This window comes from Atta cephalotes (assembly GCF_000143395.1).
Source record: "Atta cephalotes unplaced genomic scaffold scaffold00002, whole genome shotgun sequence".
NCBI classification, from domain to species: Eukaryota; Metazoa; Arthropoda; class Insecta; order Hymenoptera; family Formicidae; genus Atta; species Atta cephalotes.
Window position 1 is genome coordinate 3098857 of NW_012130066.1, and position 19493 is coordinate 3118349.

Genomic DNA, 19493 nt, shown 5'->3' on the forward strand with positions numbered 1-19493 from the left:
TCTCTCTCTCCTTTTTCTTACGTCATCGTCTAAATAAAGTGTAATCTGAATATTCTTATTTATTGTGTCTCTAATCACATCATTCTTCTAGAAAAAATTAATTAATATATTTTTTCTCATTTATTAAAAGAATTATGCTTTTTCTTAGCAACAGAAAATTCTTATTGTTAGTAGAGTTTCTTTATTAGGGTGACCAGATCTAACTTAAGTAAACTTTTTCATTAACGATAGATTACAGCTAAATATTACTCAATATTTTATTAAGATTAATCGTAGCGAAAAACAAGCATACAACGTTTTCAATGCACTTTATATTGAGTTACATAATTATTTGCTCGACAAAAACTCTAAGTAAAATTAATCCTCGGACATCCAGCTTAAAAAAGAGTACGGGAAAGTGTTTGGGAAAAACCGGACTTCTAGTCCTCTATTCTTCATATGCAATGGTATACATTTCTAGACAAATTGTAAAGATTAGATTTAACTGTTTCCGCTGCGAAATATTTTGATCGCTTCAACTCTAAAACTCTAATTGTCGTACAAGTAAATAAATACAATTACATAACTCGCTTTTTTTTCTACTGTTTGTTCTGCTATTTTTGTAGAGTTGAACATTTTGATCGAATCACACAAATTAATTTTACTCAATTAGAGTTTTTGTCGAGCAAACAATTATGTAACTCAGTATAAAGTGCGCTTGTATGTATGCTTGTTTGTCGCTACGATTAATCTTAATAAGATATTGAGTAATATTTAGCTGTAATCTGTCTGACTCGTAATCTATCGTTAATGAAAAAGTTATATATATATATAAACGATCTTATTTCTAATCTTATTATTGAAAAATTTATTTGTAAGTATATTTTTTCTTAATTTACACAATTTACAATTTATATAGTAGTACATTAGATATACTTCTAAAGAAAATCGAACAACTTCGACTCCGTGTCAATTTTAAGAGAAATGGAACTCAAGAAAAAAGTAGAACTTTAAAATTTTAAAAATAATTGAAGTAACAAATATAACAAATAAGACGAATAATTGCACAAATATATAGAAATAAATATAAATAAAATAAATTAATATATTTCCTTTCTGCAAAAAGGTTATGCATAGAAATAATATTTTAAAATGTTTTTTGATATTTATTTATTTATTCATTAAAAACCGAGGTTTTTATTTATTTATGATATAAATTGCGAAATAGATCTATATATATGATATGTCTAGTAAAATTGATATTAATGTTTTCATGATATTTGTGAACTTTAAACTTCCGTCATAGTTGCTTAATGATATCCGTTATTTCTTCACACATTATTTACTCAATAGTTTGTTTTTTAATTCGAAAATGTAAGTTGATATGGATATTATATCAATTAGTAATAAAACGTACCAATTGGTTCTTAATGGAATACAATCTTTTTTTTATTTAATTATACACATTATCAACATTCTGTAAAAAAATAAATTTTTGCGCGTACTTAGTCAACTTTATTTGTATATCTGTCGTGTCTTGTTTGTGCTTCATGCATAATTTTGCCGTTAATGTTGTTTTCCCGAATGTAAAAACGAGATAAAGATTAGAGATAAAGACCAGTGCGCAACATTAACAATTATCAATATTAGTTATTTATTGATTATTCTTCGTAATATCTAATGCAAAATTAATGTGTTTAATTATGTTACGTTATAATAAAATAAATGTCATCTAAATATTCGAAAATTGTTTCATATTGAATACATACATATTTATATTTAAAGCTGAGCATAATGATAAATGTAATAAATGACTCTTTTATATAACTTAAAATTCATCTAAATTGAAACATTCGTCGAACTAAAAAGAGCATAACGTAAATGTCAAATTACTACAAATACTACCTTGATTGATACGTTACCTTTTATAACTCCCGTTTAAAAAATCATTTCAGTTTAGTTCGAATCAATTTAAATGTTAAAGGGTAAAACTAGTGGCACTCATTAAACTGCAGGTCCGCGGGCACCGCACTCTCTATCGAACAAAAATGAGAGTTCCATGGTCCAGGGTCAAGAAAGTCACGATTAACACGTTATCAACGTTCGACCCTAGCACCGAGTTCATTCGATGCATAAATATATTTTTATCGACGTAATCTGTACGTCAAGCATAATAGATTGTGGCCCGTCTTTTTTTCCGCTTGAGTTCGAATTCCAACAAAAAATTGTTGGAATCTCAAAATTAAAGTAATGTTAGGTTAATATTAAAAAAATGTTATTCTTTTGTTTTTGTATATGTGTTTTATAATTCCTTTTGTTATATTTTTCTGCAAACACATTTCTGATTAATGTAAAAAAAGAAAGAAATAATTAACGTTTCCCATTCCTTCTATCATACAGGTCGTGTCATTTTAAAATAAAATTAATATAAATGATATTTATATTAATACTTTGTTAGATAATTATACTTTTAAAATTGTTACTAAAAATTGACACATAATTTTCTTTTTATTATAGATAAGTGTACAGTCGGCTGCCATGGAAGTAAGTATATTATTAAAAGTTATGAAAAAAATCTGTCATAATTATTTTTAAAAAATCTCATTGAATAAATTTGATTTTTCTTCAGTGCATGGAGGTAAAGGCTATCAAGAAGGACACACATACATATACGATTTAGAAGGAACGTCTGTAACATCGGTCCCCGATGCTCAAGGTGACGCTACTTTGAAGTTGAAAGGTACTGTTGAATTGTCAGTGAAACCTGATTGCATTCGACAGATCCGATTGAAGGGCGTACAAATTAATGGAGCCGTAAGTATTTTTTTATTTGTCCTTACGTCACGTATTCTTAAAATATCTATGCTTTACAGAAATCTAATATTGACCAATTTATTATTAAAAGAGAATAATTAATTACTTACAGTATTAAAAGCATTGAACAACACATTTTTAATACTTAAAATATGTAATTAATTTTACAGTCTTTTAGTATTAAATTAGCCAGTTAAGTTTCTTTAAGAATAAACATTGCAAAAAATAAATATACAAGGAAAGAATTACAATAGAAATTAAAATAATGTAGAAATATATGAGATCCGAAGATGTGATTTCGACTTTTTTTAGAAATATGAAAGAAAACTTTTAATTCCGCTTAATAACCTCCCTTAAATAATAAAAATTTTTAATTGATTGCTCTCAATGAAAATTAATCTATGATAGTTTATATGATTCGTATTCAATTATATAAAATTTACTATTATCTATAAACATTAAATTATTATACTCTAGTTTCATGATATAAAATTTCACATTCTTATTTTTTTCATATAAATCACGAACATAAAGATAAAGATAAAGTTTGTTTTACATATTGCGATACAATGAAAGGAGTGTAAGCGTGTAAAAATATATGTATGTTACTTTATAGCCAATATCGCTGCCAGATGTTGAAAAACATGCGTTACAATTCAACTATCACGACGGCCATATCGATACAGAAGTTTGTACCGAAGTCGGTGACTCACAAGCGTCTCTCAACATCAAGAGAGCGGTCACTTCCTTATTCCAATCAGCTATCATTCAAGAATCTGGCTCTACAACTCATCATGAGGTATATCTTGAGATTTATTCATGAAACTCTAGTATAGAATTATGCCAATGTAACAAAATTATTTGCTATATTTAGATCGACGTGCTCGGCGGCTGTCCGACTGATTTCTCTTTCCACAAAGACGGTGACTCATTGGTCATTCATAAGGAGAGGGATCTGCTTCGTTGTTCTCATCGTGAGAGTATTAGGATTGGTCCTGTGTCTGCAATCTACGAATCTCAGAAATCTGACACTCAATCAACTCCATTGTTGTCATCACATCAAAAGATTGAGCAACGTTTCAAGCGAGGTATCCTGAACAAAGCGACCTCGGTCGAAACATACAAGTTGAAACCCTGGAGCAACGGAGACATTGGCGCTAAGACGATCGTACAAACCACTCTGACACTTAAAGGTGAGAAGGGTGATAGCCCGAACGCCCCAGTTTCCGAGCCGAAATCCCTGATCTTCGAAGCACCACATCCTGTCGTCAAATCGTCAGCCGACAACATCGCCGCGGCCTTGAAGGCAGCAAGCGCCGAAGAGCACGACAGCGTAAAGCATGATGCGGCGGAAAAATTTGCACAGTTCGTCAAAGTTCTTCGCCTTAGCAGCAAGAACGATATTTTCGCGATTTATCAGAAAGTGAAAAACGGTAACGGTTTCGATAAGATCCTGGACAAGAAAATCTTTCTGGACGGTCTCTTTCGTACTGGAAGCGGCGAAGCCGCAGAAGTGGTCGTAGACTTATTAAAGAGTCATGAACTTACTGGCGTCCAAACTCTCATGTTCTACGCGAGTCTCGCTCTTGTCGATCATGTGAACCTACCGTCAGTAACTGCCATTACTTCTCTTCTTGATCAGCCAAACTTACCGCGTCTTGGTTATCTTGGAATCGGTCAGGTAATCGGTAGACACTGCCAGGAGCATAATTGTGAGAACGTAGCTGAAGTCAAGCAAGCCATTCACAAGATTCGTGAGAAAGTCGGCAATGGCAAAGCAAAGACCAGAGAACAGGAAAATCTTATAGTTTCGGCTTTAAAGGCGCTGGGTAATACTCAATATCTCGATGATGGTACTCTACAGAAATTGGCTAGCATTGCTGAAGACAAGAACGTCCGTAATCGAGTCAGAGTTACCGCGATTGAAAGTTTGCCTACTCGCTGCTCCATGAAATGGAAAAATATTCTTCTGAAGGTCTTGGCTGATCATGAGGAGGACAGTGAGATCAGAATTAAATCTTATCTATCTTTGGTCGCCTGCCCCTGTCAGCACGTCGTTAGCGGACTCAAGGAGACTTTAGATAAGGAAACTGTCAATCAGGTTGGATCGTTTATCCAAAGTCATTTGCGTAATCTACGAGCATCTGCTGATCCGACTAAAGCCGAGGCGAAGAGACATCTGAGTCAGATCAAACCGCGAACCAAATTTCCAGAGGACTTCCGCAAATTTTCCTTCAACACTGAAATGTCATATAATTTAGGTGGTATTGGAGACACAGTGCAGAGCGATGTTATCTTCAGCCAGAATAGCTTCGTGCCACGCTCTATCAATATAAACTTGACCACTGAGATATTCGCAAAATCCATTAACTATTTTGAGCTCAATACGCGTGTCGAGAATCTTGATAGATTGATCGAACATTACTTTGGACCCAAGGGCCGTTTGACGGACAATGAAGTAGACGAATTAGTGGACAAAGGAGTAGATAATGTAGAGAGCATCGTTAAATACATCAAAGAAAAAGTCAGCAAATTACGTGGCAAGCGTGAAGTTAAACAAGGAGAACTTGACAAATTCGCAAAGGATGTGAAATTAAGGAATAATGAAATAGATGAACAGTTTGACTTCGACCTATCCGTTAAGTTGTTCGGTGTCGAACTAGCCTATCTAACTTACGACGGTAATCCCGCGCAATTAACGCCAGAATACATCATCGACAAGATATTCGACAACTTTGAAAATGGAATCAACAAGATAAAGAAATTTGATCACAATCTGCAGAGTCACATGCAGTTCTTCGATTTAGAGGTTATCTATCCGACAAATCTAGGTACAGCTCTCTCTCTCGACATGATCGGTACCAGTGTGGTTCATATAAAAACACACGGCAAGATAGATATTCCGGCTATCATAAAGAACCCGGATAACGCTGAGATACACTTTGGCTTAGCGCCCAGTGCCTCCATTCGTGTTTCTGCTAACATGGTCGTTAAAGGATTCGATGTAGAATCGGGTATGAAATTCGTCAGTACATTGCATACTGACACGGCGATCGATTTGACGGTGAAATTATTGAATGGCAAAGGTATCGATATAATGGTTGGCACACCGAAGAAAAAAGAGGAAATAATTAGTGTTAATAGCGAAGTCTTGCTGAGTTCTGGGAATACTTACAAAGCTGCAAAATTCGGTAAGGGTAAATTATATAAAGATTGCTTCGAACAGTTGTCCAATATTCTGGGTATAACAGTTTGCGGCCACATAGAATTCCCTTACGATGGTATCGAGTCGACGCAAAAAAGAGCACTCTTCCCTCTGAATGGTCCTTCAAAATTCAGCATTACTACTGAGAACATCGACCTATCCAGTGTTCACCTCAAAATCTATCATGACAAATCACTCAAGTCTAGATCATTTGAGATTCTGCTAGAAACGCCAAACAGTAAAACAAACAGACGTGTGTCTTTAACTGGTGAAGCTGCTCTCGAGCCCAATAAACACGCTAAACTATCTTTCGATTCTCCCTTCAAGAAAGCCTCTGTTGAAGCAGTAATAAAAGAAGAACCTCAAGAGCGTTCACTCACAGTTACCGTGCACAATGATAATCAGGAGTATTACGGCCGCGTCGGTCTCTTAGCCAATGGTGCAAAATACAAGCCCATCTTGGAGTATAAAATACCAGAACATATCGAGAAGTTAGCGAATACCAAGTCCGGGCTGAAATCATCTCGCGGCGGTCAGCAATATGAGGTGCAAGGTACTGTAGAAATGATCGATCAGGATGGCGGTAAAAAATACATATTCGACAATGTAGCCCTCGTTGCGGGTGGTCAGAAGTTTGTCGGTCTCGACGGTTACGTTCAATCTGCAGAAAACACCGCCGGTTTAGACATGAAAGTGAGTTACGGCGAAGAATCCGTCGCTCTCAAATTGCAAGGGAAGAAAAAAGAAAATCGTTACTATTCGATCAGCGCTTCGGCATTGCCATCGAAAGATCCCAATATTGGATTTAACATCCAGTCCGAACTTGAAAAGGATGTGTACGAGTACAAATACAACCTGATCTTCATTCACGGTCCAGATCAGAACTCCAAAACAAATCGTTTCAGTCTCGAACATCATGCTATCGCCAAACCAAATAAAGACGGGCAAAACTTCGTCGTGGGTAGCTCTACCAAGATCTCGTATCCAGCTGCGAAGTTAAAGTTGGAGCTCGCAGGCAAGGCTAAACCTAATTCTCTCGAGGGTGAGATTCAAATTGGTTATGAAAAATTCAAGTTTGGCTCAAAGCTGTGCGCGGAACAAAATAAAGTCAAAGCAGGCGACTATGAGATCGAATTCGAAGGCGAGCTCTTACAGAACAGTATCAAATTAGAGTCCAAGCGCACGATTGTTGATGCACATAAGAGCAAATACAAGAACAAGCTCGAGCTTATACCGGGAGGTAAATATGAGGCCGATGCATTGGTTACATACAATCACGATAAGAATAACAAAAACTTAAACTTTGAGCTGGATAGCGACTTGAAGCTGGACGACAAAAAAGTTAAAGTTTTTGGCAGTTTGAATGTCGAGCGTCCCAATATTCAGTCGCAAGCGTATGTCACTGTCAGTGACGTCAAATACGTCGATTTCCTACTAAAGTTGCAGCAAGGCGCGAATCCTCAAGGCAATTTGATCTTGAACGTGAAGAGTTACCTGAACGTCGCGGGACAGATATCGATGCAGAACGGCAAAGGTAATGCGCAGCTCAACATTGATTTGCCAAAGATCAATCGGAAGATCAAGGGAACCGGCGACTTGACAGTGAGCGGCACGCAACACAATGGCAACTTTGAGCTTCTACTTGATGCGGAGAAGGATCCGAAAAAACGTATCAAACTATCCACCGCAAATGACATAAAGAAAAATGCTATAGATACAAAGAACGTGATCGAGATAATAAACCATAAGTTTGAACTGAACGGCAAGGGTAAGTTAGATGGCACCATACACGAGGGCGAGCTGACCGTCGGAACAGACGTTACATTACCGAGCGGTCGTTACTTAGTTGCTAATTTCAAACGTACATCTAAGAAGAATGAAAACCAAAAATATACCATACACATGAATGGTCAGTTAGAAGACCATGAATCTAAAGGCGGAAAATCGCGAAAACTCACATATGTTGATGACGTTACCGACTTTGATGAGAAAACGTACACATTCTTAAAGAACATACAATTGAAGGCTGTCGATTTGAATGGTGACAATGGGCAATTAGATTTAGGCCTAAAAAAACTTGTCGATACCAATGGCCACAAGAAAATCGAGGGGATCAACTTAAATCTGTCAGGATCGCGTATGTCACGACCGTTCAATCTGCAATACGAATCTACCGAGGACGATAATAGCAAACTGTCCTACAAAGGGTCTTCTTCCTGTGGCAAAGACTTCCAACTGAAGGTAAGCGCAATAACTTTTTTGATATCTCTCCTGTCATGGACATAGGCGTAGCAAGCATCTATAAAACTAGATGTGTAAATTTGCATTATTGTTCGCAGAGTTCCGGAAACTACATTCCCGGCAATGACATTGACAAGCCCTGCACGATCAAAGGTAACGTGGAATTGATATTGCCGTCAGAAAAATTACGTAACATCAAGTTCGACTACTCGCACGATCTACTGGTCCAATCTGAACCGACCGGTATCGTTAGTCTGAAAGAATCGACGACGCTCACTTATAATGACGATAAATCTATCAAGCTCGATGGAGCTTTCAAGAGCTCTGGAATCTATGACTACGAACATTCTTATGAGAGCGACTTGCAATTCGATCTGACTATTCTCAAGATACCGCCTATTTCTCTCAAGGATCATTTTAAGTACGAACCTAATGATAACAAGGCAACTCTTACCACCAACACAATCGTCAAGTATGATCAGAAGGAGATAACTTTCGCGCTCAATCCCGTCATATACAATCGAGATTTAACGCACATCGATGTAAAGGCCAAGGCCACCACCCCATACGAGAAGCTGCATAGTATCGACCTTGAACTCAAGCACGAGGTACCGTTTTTACAATACTTTTAATTATTCTTCATATGTAACAACTTTTTACTTAAGATTTAAACTAAGATCCTTCCCGTCACTGATTACGATTCGCTAACTGAATTATGTGCAAATCTCTCGGGATTATTCCGGTCAGATATTGCTCCCTTGTGCTTCTCCACATTGCGTCATTTATAATAGTTTACCGCTGGCAACGTAAGCAGCGTGGTGTTTAAAGCAAAATAAAATTTACGGCACTCGCTAAGATTGCCGCAGGATGACACTAACTATCTATCATTCGTATTTAATTTTTTTTCTTTGAAGAGAGAAAAGGATGGACAACTAAGAAAAACTGATGCAGCCTTGACTTTGGACAACACAAAATACACGCTTAAGAGCGAAATTCAAAGCGGCAACATCTCTCCGATGATACACATAATTAGCACTTCTCCGGCGGGAAAAACAGAATTACTCTCGAAATTCAATAAAATTGGTGAACATGAATATACAGGTAATTTTCATTGAATTCAAGCAAAACAATATTAAATTATCTGTTTTTTACTTTTTCTACTGCAAAATATAATATATATTTATTGTTACATTTTTATTTAGACAAGTAACATTGTTCGCCTTACATTCTTCTAAATGTTACACGAGCTAAATAAATTTGTTTTCAGGCGAATGGAAAGTCGAGACGCCGAAAGGCTTTGCCATTGCCGACGCGCACGTCAATCTGAATGGCATCGACAATTTCATGATTAACATTAATTTGGACAGCGACAAGCTCAAGCATCGTAAGATTCACGCCGAAATCGCTAACAAACCTACCGCCAAGACCGGCAGGCGAATAATCATCACTGTCACTAGCGACGGCAAAAATATTGTAACCGGAAGGTACGCTGCATTTCATATACAGAAATGTGCCGAACTCATGCAACAATTCGAAACAATGATCCTATGTCGTATTTTAAAGCTAGTAATGGAATTAATCTGGATGAGAAAATAATTTATACGCGGAAAGAATGATTTTGTTGAAATATCTAAAAAGAATATTGTCATCAAAATAATTATATAAGAAACTCAGCAATGCTGTAAAAAATTTTTATATTCCAGTAATCAACTTGAATGTCCTCCAATTATTTTAATAATCTAATAAAATTATTTCTAGATCTGTATTTTCTTAAAATTTTATGGACGCAAAATCGTTTTTTCTATGTACGAGCGCGTGAAGATGAGATTGCATTTGAAACACAGGAAATCTATAATTCGCTTTCTTAAACAATCCTGACTCCTATTTAGCGATCCTGTCGCTTCTGCTAAGGTCGATATTCTTGCTAATTTTAAACGATGTTTTCTGAAAGCGATATGGATATCTCTTGCGCGTAAGATCGATCGCTTACGTGGTGACAAAACAAAGAATAGAAGATGTCTGCAAGTAATTAACGAAAGGCCGCGAGGTCGTTTTTAAAGGAGATCAGAGATACAACAGAAATCGTATCTCCGTTCACCCCGCTATGTAATTTCATCGATTCACTCGCTAAAATTAATTCAAGTGGTTTCCGAGAATACATTCCAACTGCCGCAGTCCTTTTTATTCGTGTCTCATCGAAATCATTTCGATCGAACCGTAAAACGTAAAAAGGGGTTAAGCGGTTAGGTTTAGCCGAAAATGTAGAATATCGATCGCGTGGCGTTATAAAAAGTATTACAAACATTTATTTTCATCATCTAATAAAAATATCTGTATATTATTCGAATAAAAGAATGATAAAAACGGGAATATTAATTTTGACGCCGGATATTTAGTCGTTAGAACATTTAGAAATACCTGTAGCTGTTTATTCTTTCTCTAAACACAATTTTACAAAGAAAATTGAGGAGAAATTGAAATTTAGAATGAAACAACGTAAGGGATAATATAATGCGTGAAAAAGAAGAAAATGAATGTATTTAAAATACGTGATTTATTCGCAGCACAAACTACAAGAAACGCGACGAGGCCGGTAAAATCACCATCGAAGGAAACGGCAATCTTAAGATAGGCGAGGACACGAAGAGCTCCTCCTTCAAGTATACTCGCCAGCAATTGACTCGCGAGAAGGATGGCGAATCCGGCATGGTAATCGTCCTGAACGCTAAGTTCGATCCGGTAGCTATCGTGGGCGAGCTGAAGCTCTCGAACAAGGAGGTCCTCGTTTTCAACAGCTACTGCGAGTTGAGCAAGGATTGCGCTCATTTCAAGCTTCAATCGAGCTACGACGCCGACAGTAAGTCACAAATTTCGTGTTAAGTTATTTTTCTTGAAAAAAAGATTGCAATCATCGTAAGAGAGGCAGTTTACGTATATATATATATGTATATATATATATATATATATATATATATATATGATCTTTTAAACGATGTTTATCAAATAAGATTGGATTTAGGTTGTATATAATCGAATATTTAAATTTTAATATTATATCGAATATTTAATTTATTTTTACATTTGTTTTCACATTCTGCAATATCTCTCCTTTTTCTCAAGTATTCTTTTCCGTTATTTATTTTCTCATTAACTGAAATTGAAAAACAGAAAGCTATTGAAAATCAGAAAGCTATTGAAAATTTATAGTCCATGAAATAAAACAACAATGTGTTGCTATTATAATAATGCTATTATAATAATACTATTATAATAATACTATTACAATAACGTTATTATAAGCGTATGTAATATATTAATAATTTACTATTAGCGTGCTCCCGTTTAATCTCGATGAAACGAAAATTACAGCATGAGTTCAACAATATACTGTAATAAAAAAGCCTTTCATAAATAAAGAACGGTAGATATTTCCACAGGTGCTCCTGTGGAAATACGTTACCTCGATGATAGGCTACCTCGCTTTGCGTGCTGGGCCGGCCCTTTATTAAGACATGCTTCGTCGCAACGGGCTTGAATTCGTAAAAATACAAAAAAAAATACACGGGGATCGTATATGATAATAATAAATCCTCGCAAGCCACACAAAAGATACCGAATTGTATCGTTCCCTCGTGATGTCTCTCAGGAAATCATCTTTATCATGGCTTTCATTTATACATGCAGATCCACCTCCTTTTGAATAATTAGAGAAACTTTCGATCCGACAGTGGACCATCCACCGACAACGCATGGAAGCATCTTATCGTCCTCGTCATCGTCTATCGCATGCATATTACGCAGGAGTGCGCAACACGTCGCAATCCCTATGTATACATACGCACACGTATGTACGATAGAATTTCGCAGAAGAGGATACATGTTGTGTATTACTACCCCTTATTCGCAGGGCCTAAAGCGGATCTCGGTCGATAGACGTTCTATTCTCGCGTGATCTGCGCCTAATTCGTGCCTCGCCTTAGTTATTAATAGAGCTCTGGAATTGCATCTCTATGCGCGACGACGACGTTGCGGTTAGTGGTGGTGGTGGTAGTGGTGGTGGTGGTGAAAGTGGTGATGGAGAACGATTGCAAGCGACAGCGACGTGCCGCCGCATTAACTCGAGTGCACAATTCATGCTTTTTTTTTACTTTCTTTCCTTTCTCTCTTTTTTTCTGTCCTTCTCCCTTTCTTCCTTGATGAGATCGTGTCGCAAAGATCGCGATGCGAGAAGACAGGCGTGACTATTGCGGATGGTGGCGGGTGGTAGCGGAGTTATACATGGAGCAATACATAAGGAAAAAAAAAAGAAGTTGCTCGACGATGCGGAATGACGTCACGCCGCAAGGGCGTGTGCTCCGCTGACGTACACGCGTCTTAATCCTTTCTAGTACTGCGATGACGTGTAGCGCGATAAAGTTTACTTCGTTTTATTTTTTTTTTCCCACCCTTACCTCTCCCTCCCTCGGGATCAATTTGATGGCTGTGGCCTATCGGGCCTCGAGAGTTTACGGAAATAAAATTTCCACGATTAACATCGACCGAGGCTACCTGCATGTAAATGAGGCAACAAAACGAGTTTCTAATGAGAAATTAATACATTATGATCCTTTTACAATACAGTCCGATTATACTTTATAAAAAATATATGTTCAAATATATGTTTGTTTATAATTTTATCACAATTGTTGCTTTTTATCTCTGATTGTGAAATATCATGCGTTTACTCATTGGATTTTTCAATTTGTCTAATAATTTTAATTATTCTTCTCCAATCTTATTTGATAATAATTTTATAATTTGATATTTATTAAAAATTCTTATTAGTGTTAATTGTTGCAGCTTGATAAATGTCAAGAAAGTCAAATCGAAAATTAAAAACAAAGTTACTGAAATATCACACGTTCAATCATTGGATTCTTAATTAACTTGTCTAATGGTTTCGATTATTCAATTTTATTTGATAATAATTTTTTAATTTAGTATTTAATAAAAATTCTTATTAGTGTTAATTACAGCTTGGTAAATAAAAAAAAAATAAAATTAAAGAAATGGATCAATGTATATTAAAAGTATTGTATGAGATATCATCTCAGAATGAGAGATTATTAAAGACATTCTTATCCATTACTTTTTAGTGTCGACCTTTCGCAGAACAATTCTCATAATTTATATTTTCGTTCATTTCACAGATAAGAATAATGTGGATCATGAATTAACAGTGGAAGTAGATCTGAAGAAATTCAACGTGCCGGTTGAATTTGGATTAAAAACGAACACCGTAGTTAAAGATTCCAAACTTGATCACTCTGCAAACTTGTACTTACACTCTTCGAAGGACAACTCCCAGTATTCCTACAAAGTCTACGTTCATTCTAAAGAAAGCGGTAAAAAAATTCTACTTTTCTATTAATAATCTTTATTATAATAATTAATATAATAAATATCACAATTGCGCGCATGTTTTAGCTTCAAAATTAATCGTTAAGATAAAAATTAAAACTCGCCTGTTATTCTTTTTCATAGCTGTCATTCTGACTTTACCCAGTCGCGAGTTGGCTGTCATTGGCACATTTGACTTGCCGAAGACGAAACAAACCGGAGCATTTAAAGTCGATGTTTCCGTTTACTTGGACAGAAAGAACAAGCCTTCCGACAAAACTGGTCTAACCGCCAACGGCGATATTAATATCGAGAAGAATAGTGGATCTATCAGCGGAGAGGTCAAATTCATATATCCATCTCAGCCAAAGGTACGTCAGCGGATATATTTCCACAAAGAGATTTTTTTAATCTATACATAGAAATTACATTGAATGACGTCCGAGATTTTTAAATCTGTATGTAGAAATTACATTGAATGACATTCGATGTTAAACAAAAAATGAACTAAAAAAGCATTTCCAATTTGCTTCCAATTTCTACGCAAATAAGGTCAAAGCTTTCATATAATATAAAACTAGCGAGAAAGAGAGAGGGAGAGAATGCACCTCGACAAAGCTTTTATTGTCGATTTTCTTGCAATCTAGCGTTGAGTTTCATCGAGCTACTTGGCTATAAAAAAGGCAATATATAATGCAATATATAATGCATTCTCTGTGGATTTATGCCCGATTTATGTTCAGCTTGTTTTTTATTTTATCACATACTCATTATTTCGAGTCAGTCAATTGCCAGTTAGTTTGATATTTGATTTTTAAATCACTTCGAATGCGAATTTCTCTCAATCAGGATATGGCAGTGAAAGGTAAACTTCATTACGGCGGCGACCATCTGCTAGACGCAAACGTAGATATCGATGTCTTCGCCAAGAAAACGCAGAAAATCAACGTGGTGGCGAAATTAAACCGACAGAATCTTGACAAGGGTCACAACATCACCAGCGTAATTGAAGTGAACAGCCGTGGGCAACAACTCAAAGTTGACTTGAAATCACATTTGGCGATCTCGGATTCTCAATTCGGTTTCGGCAGCATGTTATCATACACGGATGTACATCAGAAACCAAAGAGTCTAGGTGTTCTGTTCTCTGCGAATTATAACGAAGCGCATCTGCTTGTAACCTCACCTAATAAGGAACTCCTTAAATTTGACACAAAATTGCAATTTAAAAAAAATCTGCAGAAGTTTGACTCGGAAATCGTGATTGTGGGCAATAAACCTATTATAGTTAATTTCGAAGCGCATGATTTCAACAGTTTCACATATTCGGAATACCAGCAAGGTAAAGTTTATTTTAAATTATGTATTTTATCCTTGAGAAAAAGAGAATATATATTTATATATTTTTTGCTTTAATGACGTATTGTTATATTAAATCCAGATATCGCTGTGAAATTGTTATTATATATATTTGCTTTTAATCATATATAATTATAAAAATGTATATATAATTATAAACTATGATCATATTTTATATCATAAATCTATATGAATTGATCTTTCGATGTTTTCAGACAATCCCAACACGAAGCTTATCATCGAAGGACGTGTTGTGCTTGGACAACTGGCCGAGATTCATGCTGACGCTTTCAAAGCTGGAGAGAAGAAGAATTTGTTCCGTGGTTTGATCCACCTTGATGAAGAAAAGTTCCTGAAACCTGACTTCGGCTACAACAAGGACAATGTTATCCACGTGCTCGTGAGTACATTTTAACAACAATTGTGTGTCACATCATGCGATGTGATGACTGTAGTATCGCTTCACTGATTATATTAATAATATAATTTAGGAACATTATCGAAGCCACAGCATCGGGCTATTGAAACAATTCAAGGATGTCTCCAACGATATAGGCAACGAAGCAGAAAGAGAATTGAAAGATCTCGTGGAACATTTGAAGAAAGCTCAACCAAACTTCAAGTCACTTTCGGATTATTACGAGACTGAATTAAACAAGCTGAAGAACGAACTCCAAGCTGATCAGACCATCAAAGACATACAGGCTACCTTGTAAGAACTCAATAATCTTTAATAATTATCGTTAATTATATACTTTATAATCCTTTTCAATTTTACATCACATTCAGCATTCATGCAATTTTCTACTTTGTGAAAGATAGTAATAAACATTTATAATATTTAATATTTATAATATTTCTGCATATATAATTACTACATATTTATTATAATATATATAATAATAATAACACATATATAAATATATCCTTTTAAGTTGAAATTTAAATCATTCGTAGGTCTCGTTAAATTATCGCGTACATACTTATCGATCGTATTCTTTCAGCAATAAATACTTCGGAACTATTATCCAGGCTATAAGGGATAGCTTGAAACAAATAACCATACGATTAAACGAACTTGAAAAAGAGTACGCTGAAATAATATCCAAATTCGAAGAAGCATGGAATACAGTTTATCCTCAACTAAAAGAATCCTATAACAAGATAGCTAATGCATACATCAATTTCATCGATAGCGTCGTCAATGTTTCTATGGCTTATCTCAAGACGTTACTCACTGTGATTAATGAACATCAGAAAGAACTGAAAGAATTAGCAATCGTGGCTTCGGAGATCGCTCAAGACATTGCTAAGATCATATTTAAGATCTTCGCGAAATTTAAGAAAGACATCGAGGAATTTTTCGTTTTGTTGAAGAATCAAATGAAAGCGTTACCAATCTTCGATATCGTAAAACAGCAATATCAAGATATCCTAAACCTTAAAATTCCGGAAACCGTATTAGCCTCCATTCATGAATTCAGCGAGGTCATAAAGTCCATGCTACCGACCGAGGAACTTCGACAGCTCTTCAGCGCTACTTATGAATACATCATGAAGCACGTCAAACACGAGAAAGTAAGTTTCCTTACCCGTCTTACGTCACATTTTGCCATTTCAAGTAGTACCCTTCAAACGATCGGAAGTACCCTTCAAATGGTCCGAAATTACTAAAATAGTAAAGTTCCTGAAATAATAAAATGCAATCGTCTTGCGTAGGTCGATAATTCCAGTGAGATCAAGAAGATCTATAATCATATGTTCGATGCCATTGCATCTCTCATCAAACTTCTGGAATCCAATGGTAGCTTAAAGAGCTTCATAGATAACTTTTTTGAGGCTAATTTTCCCGCGGAGTTTGAAATGTTATCGAAATTGCCAGTGATCACATCATTCAAAGTGTCTCTCGTCAATCTGATACGCAATAACGAATTACCATCTCTCATGGATCTGTACTACACCTACAGGTTCGTCTTTTCCACACACACACACACACACACACACACACACACACGCGCGCGTGCGCGCGCACACACACACATGTATATATATATTATTTCTTTTCTAACTTTCTAATTTCGTTTTATTACACGTTTTATATTTTTCTGTTTATTTTTATCAAAATTGAAGATAAATGTTACAGTTTTCGTTAGAGAAATATAATATTAATCAATGTAATCAGTAATAATGTTAATCAGTGATTAACTAACGTTAATCATTTTTTGTATTTTAAACAGGCCAACTCTGATTTCTGACATCGTACCTCCCTTCAGCAAAATCGGCATCGTCATTGATGGAGGACATATTTTCACTTTCGATGGCAATCATCTCAGTATGCCTGGTGATTGCACTTACATCTTGGCCCAGGATATGCAGGATGGCAATTTCTCTGTCGTCGCCAATTTTAACAAAGGAAATCTGGTTAGTGTGACCGTAACAGAGCCTAAAGAGAGCATCACACTGAAGAACAATGGCAACGTAAGTTTATTTCTCTTATCTCTTAACCAATTTCCTATAGCGCTGGTAAGTTAGGTTGGTGCTGTATGTGACATGAATTGAGAACGGGGCAAATAGTTTGGAGAGAAGGAAACGAGAAAGAGAGAAAGGATGTGTGGGAAGGTGAAACCACTAGATCGCTCTCATATGGTATTCCGTGTACGAGTCTTATAATGCAATCCCGTATTGAACTGTAACTTTGTAAGTTTACTAGGGAGTTCCAAACTTTGCTGACAAGTCAAACTCTATTATCCTCGCGTCGCTTCTCTTATAGACGTACTGAGCGAGGAAGGAATAAAAATCGCTGTTGTTCATCTTTCGTCCAAACTCTGTTACTACGAGCGTGAAATCGCACTGACTTCGCGTCCATTTTCCGCAATTTTCTGCTCATTTTTACGTTTTATTTTTCTTTTTAAGAAACTCTTTTTTTAATGTTTTCGTTCAATATTTTCACACACAATTGTATTCGCGCATTTTTCTTTTTTTCAGATCCTGGTGAATAACAAACCGGCCGATTTCCCAGCCAATACGAAGAATCTGCACGCGTTCCTGGTCTCGATTCCGAACATCAAATCCGACTACGGTGTACACGTTGTATGCAGTCCTAAACACTCTGCAATGCTTTGCGTAGTTCACGTGTCCGGCTTTTATCACGGAAAATTACGCGGTCTTCTCGGTGATGGCAACAACGAGCATTACGACGACTATACATTGCCATCCGGAAAGGTGAGTGTAACTTGTTTTATTGTTAAATAAATAGCTCCTCGTGCAGAAATATCAGAGGCAAAAGCTCAGTTATAACATTGCACAATAATTCTTAAAAGGATTTCATTAACGAAGATTTCATAAATTATTTTTTAATTATGATGGATTAAAAAAGCGACTTCTTTGCATACAGCAGAATAATATAAGTATAAAAAATATTCTCTCCTTCTTTAATTAATTCTATTATGAGAAAAGTCGGAACTGATAGCTTAAGTACGCTAGAAGCAAAATGAAAAATGTACACACGTTATAAATATTTAATATGATCTGCTTCCTGTTCTCGGAAGCTCGTCTCTCATTTTCTCGGCGTCGCGCTTCTATTCATAAGACCTTGTGGTAATATCGCTAGACTATAAATCATGTTCTTTATATACTTTTGCTTTTATTCCAAAGTTTTCGCTTCGATCAATAGACAAATATCTATCGTGATACGGCATAATTCTTTTCCGAAGGGATCACAAATTCCCAAGGAGATCAGCATTCTTTCGTTGCGAGATAGATATCCTAAGTAGTTTGTGTGCGAAACTGGAACCAACGTTTCTATATCTGTACTCTTAAATGAAAAGATAAAGTATGTCATATTTCAGTATGCAAAATTTCATCTGTCTGCAAGAATAAAATTAAATGTTCTATTTTCGAAAATAAAAATAAATACGACGAGTGTTTTGCAACGAAAGGATCTTACGTCGTAATACGGTAGAGATTTGCAGTGCTTGCAGTGATCTCTAAAAGCGCCTTTTTCGCAATTGAAACAGATTACTGAGAGCGAGACTGAATTTGCTAACGGATACAAACTGAAGCCCGATTGCCCGGCTGTGAACGCGATCGATCACAAGACGAAGCAACGTAATCCAGTCTGTACCGACTACTTCTCCGGCCAGAAGTCTACTTTGAAGTAAGTGCATTCGCCATTTAAAAAAATACGATTAAATTGTCAGATTGCATAGAGAAAATATGATGCCGTAAATTTAGCTGTACGGAATGAAAAGTTCAAATGAGCACTGCTTCAGTTTGCAACTACCCAGTTCAAATATTTGAAATTTGATAAATAACAATTTATGAAAAGACGATAAGATTAAATGTATTTATCGCATTAGAAAATAAGATAATTCTTGTGTGTGTGTGTGTGTGTGTGTGTGTGTGTGTGTGTGTGTGTGTGTTGTGTATATATACTCATAGTAACTTCTTACGTCGACGTAACGTAACCCCGTTTTACCCGTTTAATTTAACTTTAACTTAATTTTAAAGTTTAAGT

At 35.9% G+C, this 19493-nt stretch overlaps 1 protein-coding gene across 1 annotated transcript in view; it reads left to right on the forward strand.

Annotated features, from left to right (window-relative positions):
- The window catches only part of LOC105620136 (apolipophorins), a 28286-nt gene that overhangs the window by 4671 nt on the left and 4122 nt on the right, over positions 1-19493 (forward strand). Inside the window, exons 2-19 of the mRNA XM_012201647.1 lie at positions 2497-2523; positions 2609-2793; positions 3410-3592; positions 3668-8239; positions 8338-8847; positions 9154-9340; positions 9507-9723; positions 10804-11096; positions 13429-13623; positions 13763-13989; positions 14468-14960; positions 15193-15377; positions 15469-15689; positions 15982-16555; positions 16697-16944; positions 17215-17455; positions 17963-18199; positions 18994-19133. Of these exons, the coding sequence (XP_012057037.1) occupies positions 2497-2523; positions 2609-2793; positions 3410-3592; positions 3668-8239; positions 8338-8847; positions 9154-9340; positions 9507-9723; positions 10804-11096; positions 13429-13623; positions 13763-13989; positions 14468-14960; positions 15193-15377; positions 15469-15689; positions 15982-16555; positions 16697-16944; positions 17215-17455; positions 17963-18199; positions 18994-19133 (8935 nt within the window). The remainder of the gene's footprint in view (positions 1-2496; positions 2524-2608; positions 2794-3409; positions 3593-3667; positions 8240-8337; positions 8848-9153; positions 9341-9506; positions 9724-10803; positions 11097-13428; positions 13624-13762; positions 13990-14467; positions 14961-15192; positions 15378-15468; positions 15690-15981; positions 16556-16696; positions 16945-17214; positions 17456-17962; positions 18200-18993; positions 19134-19493) is intronic.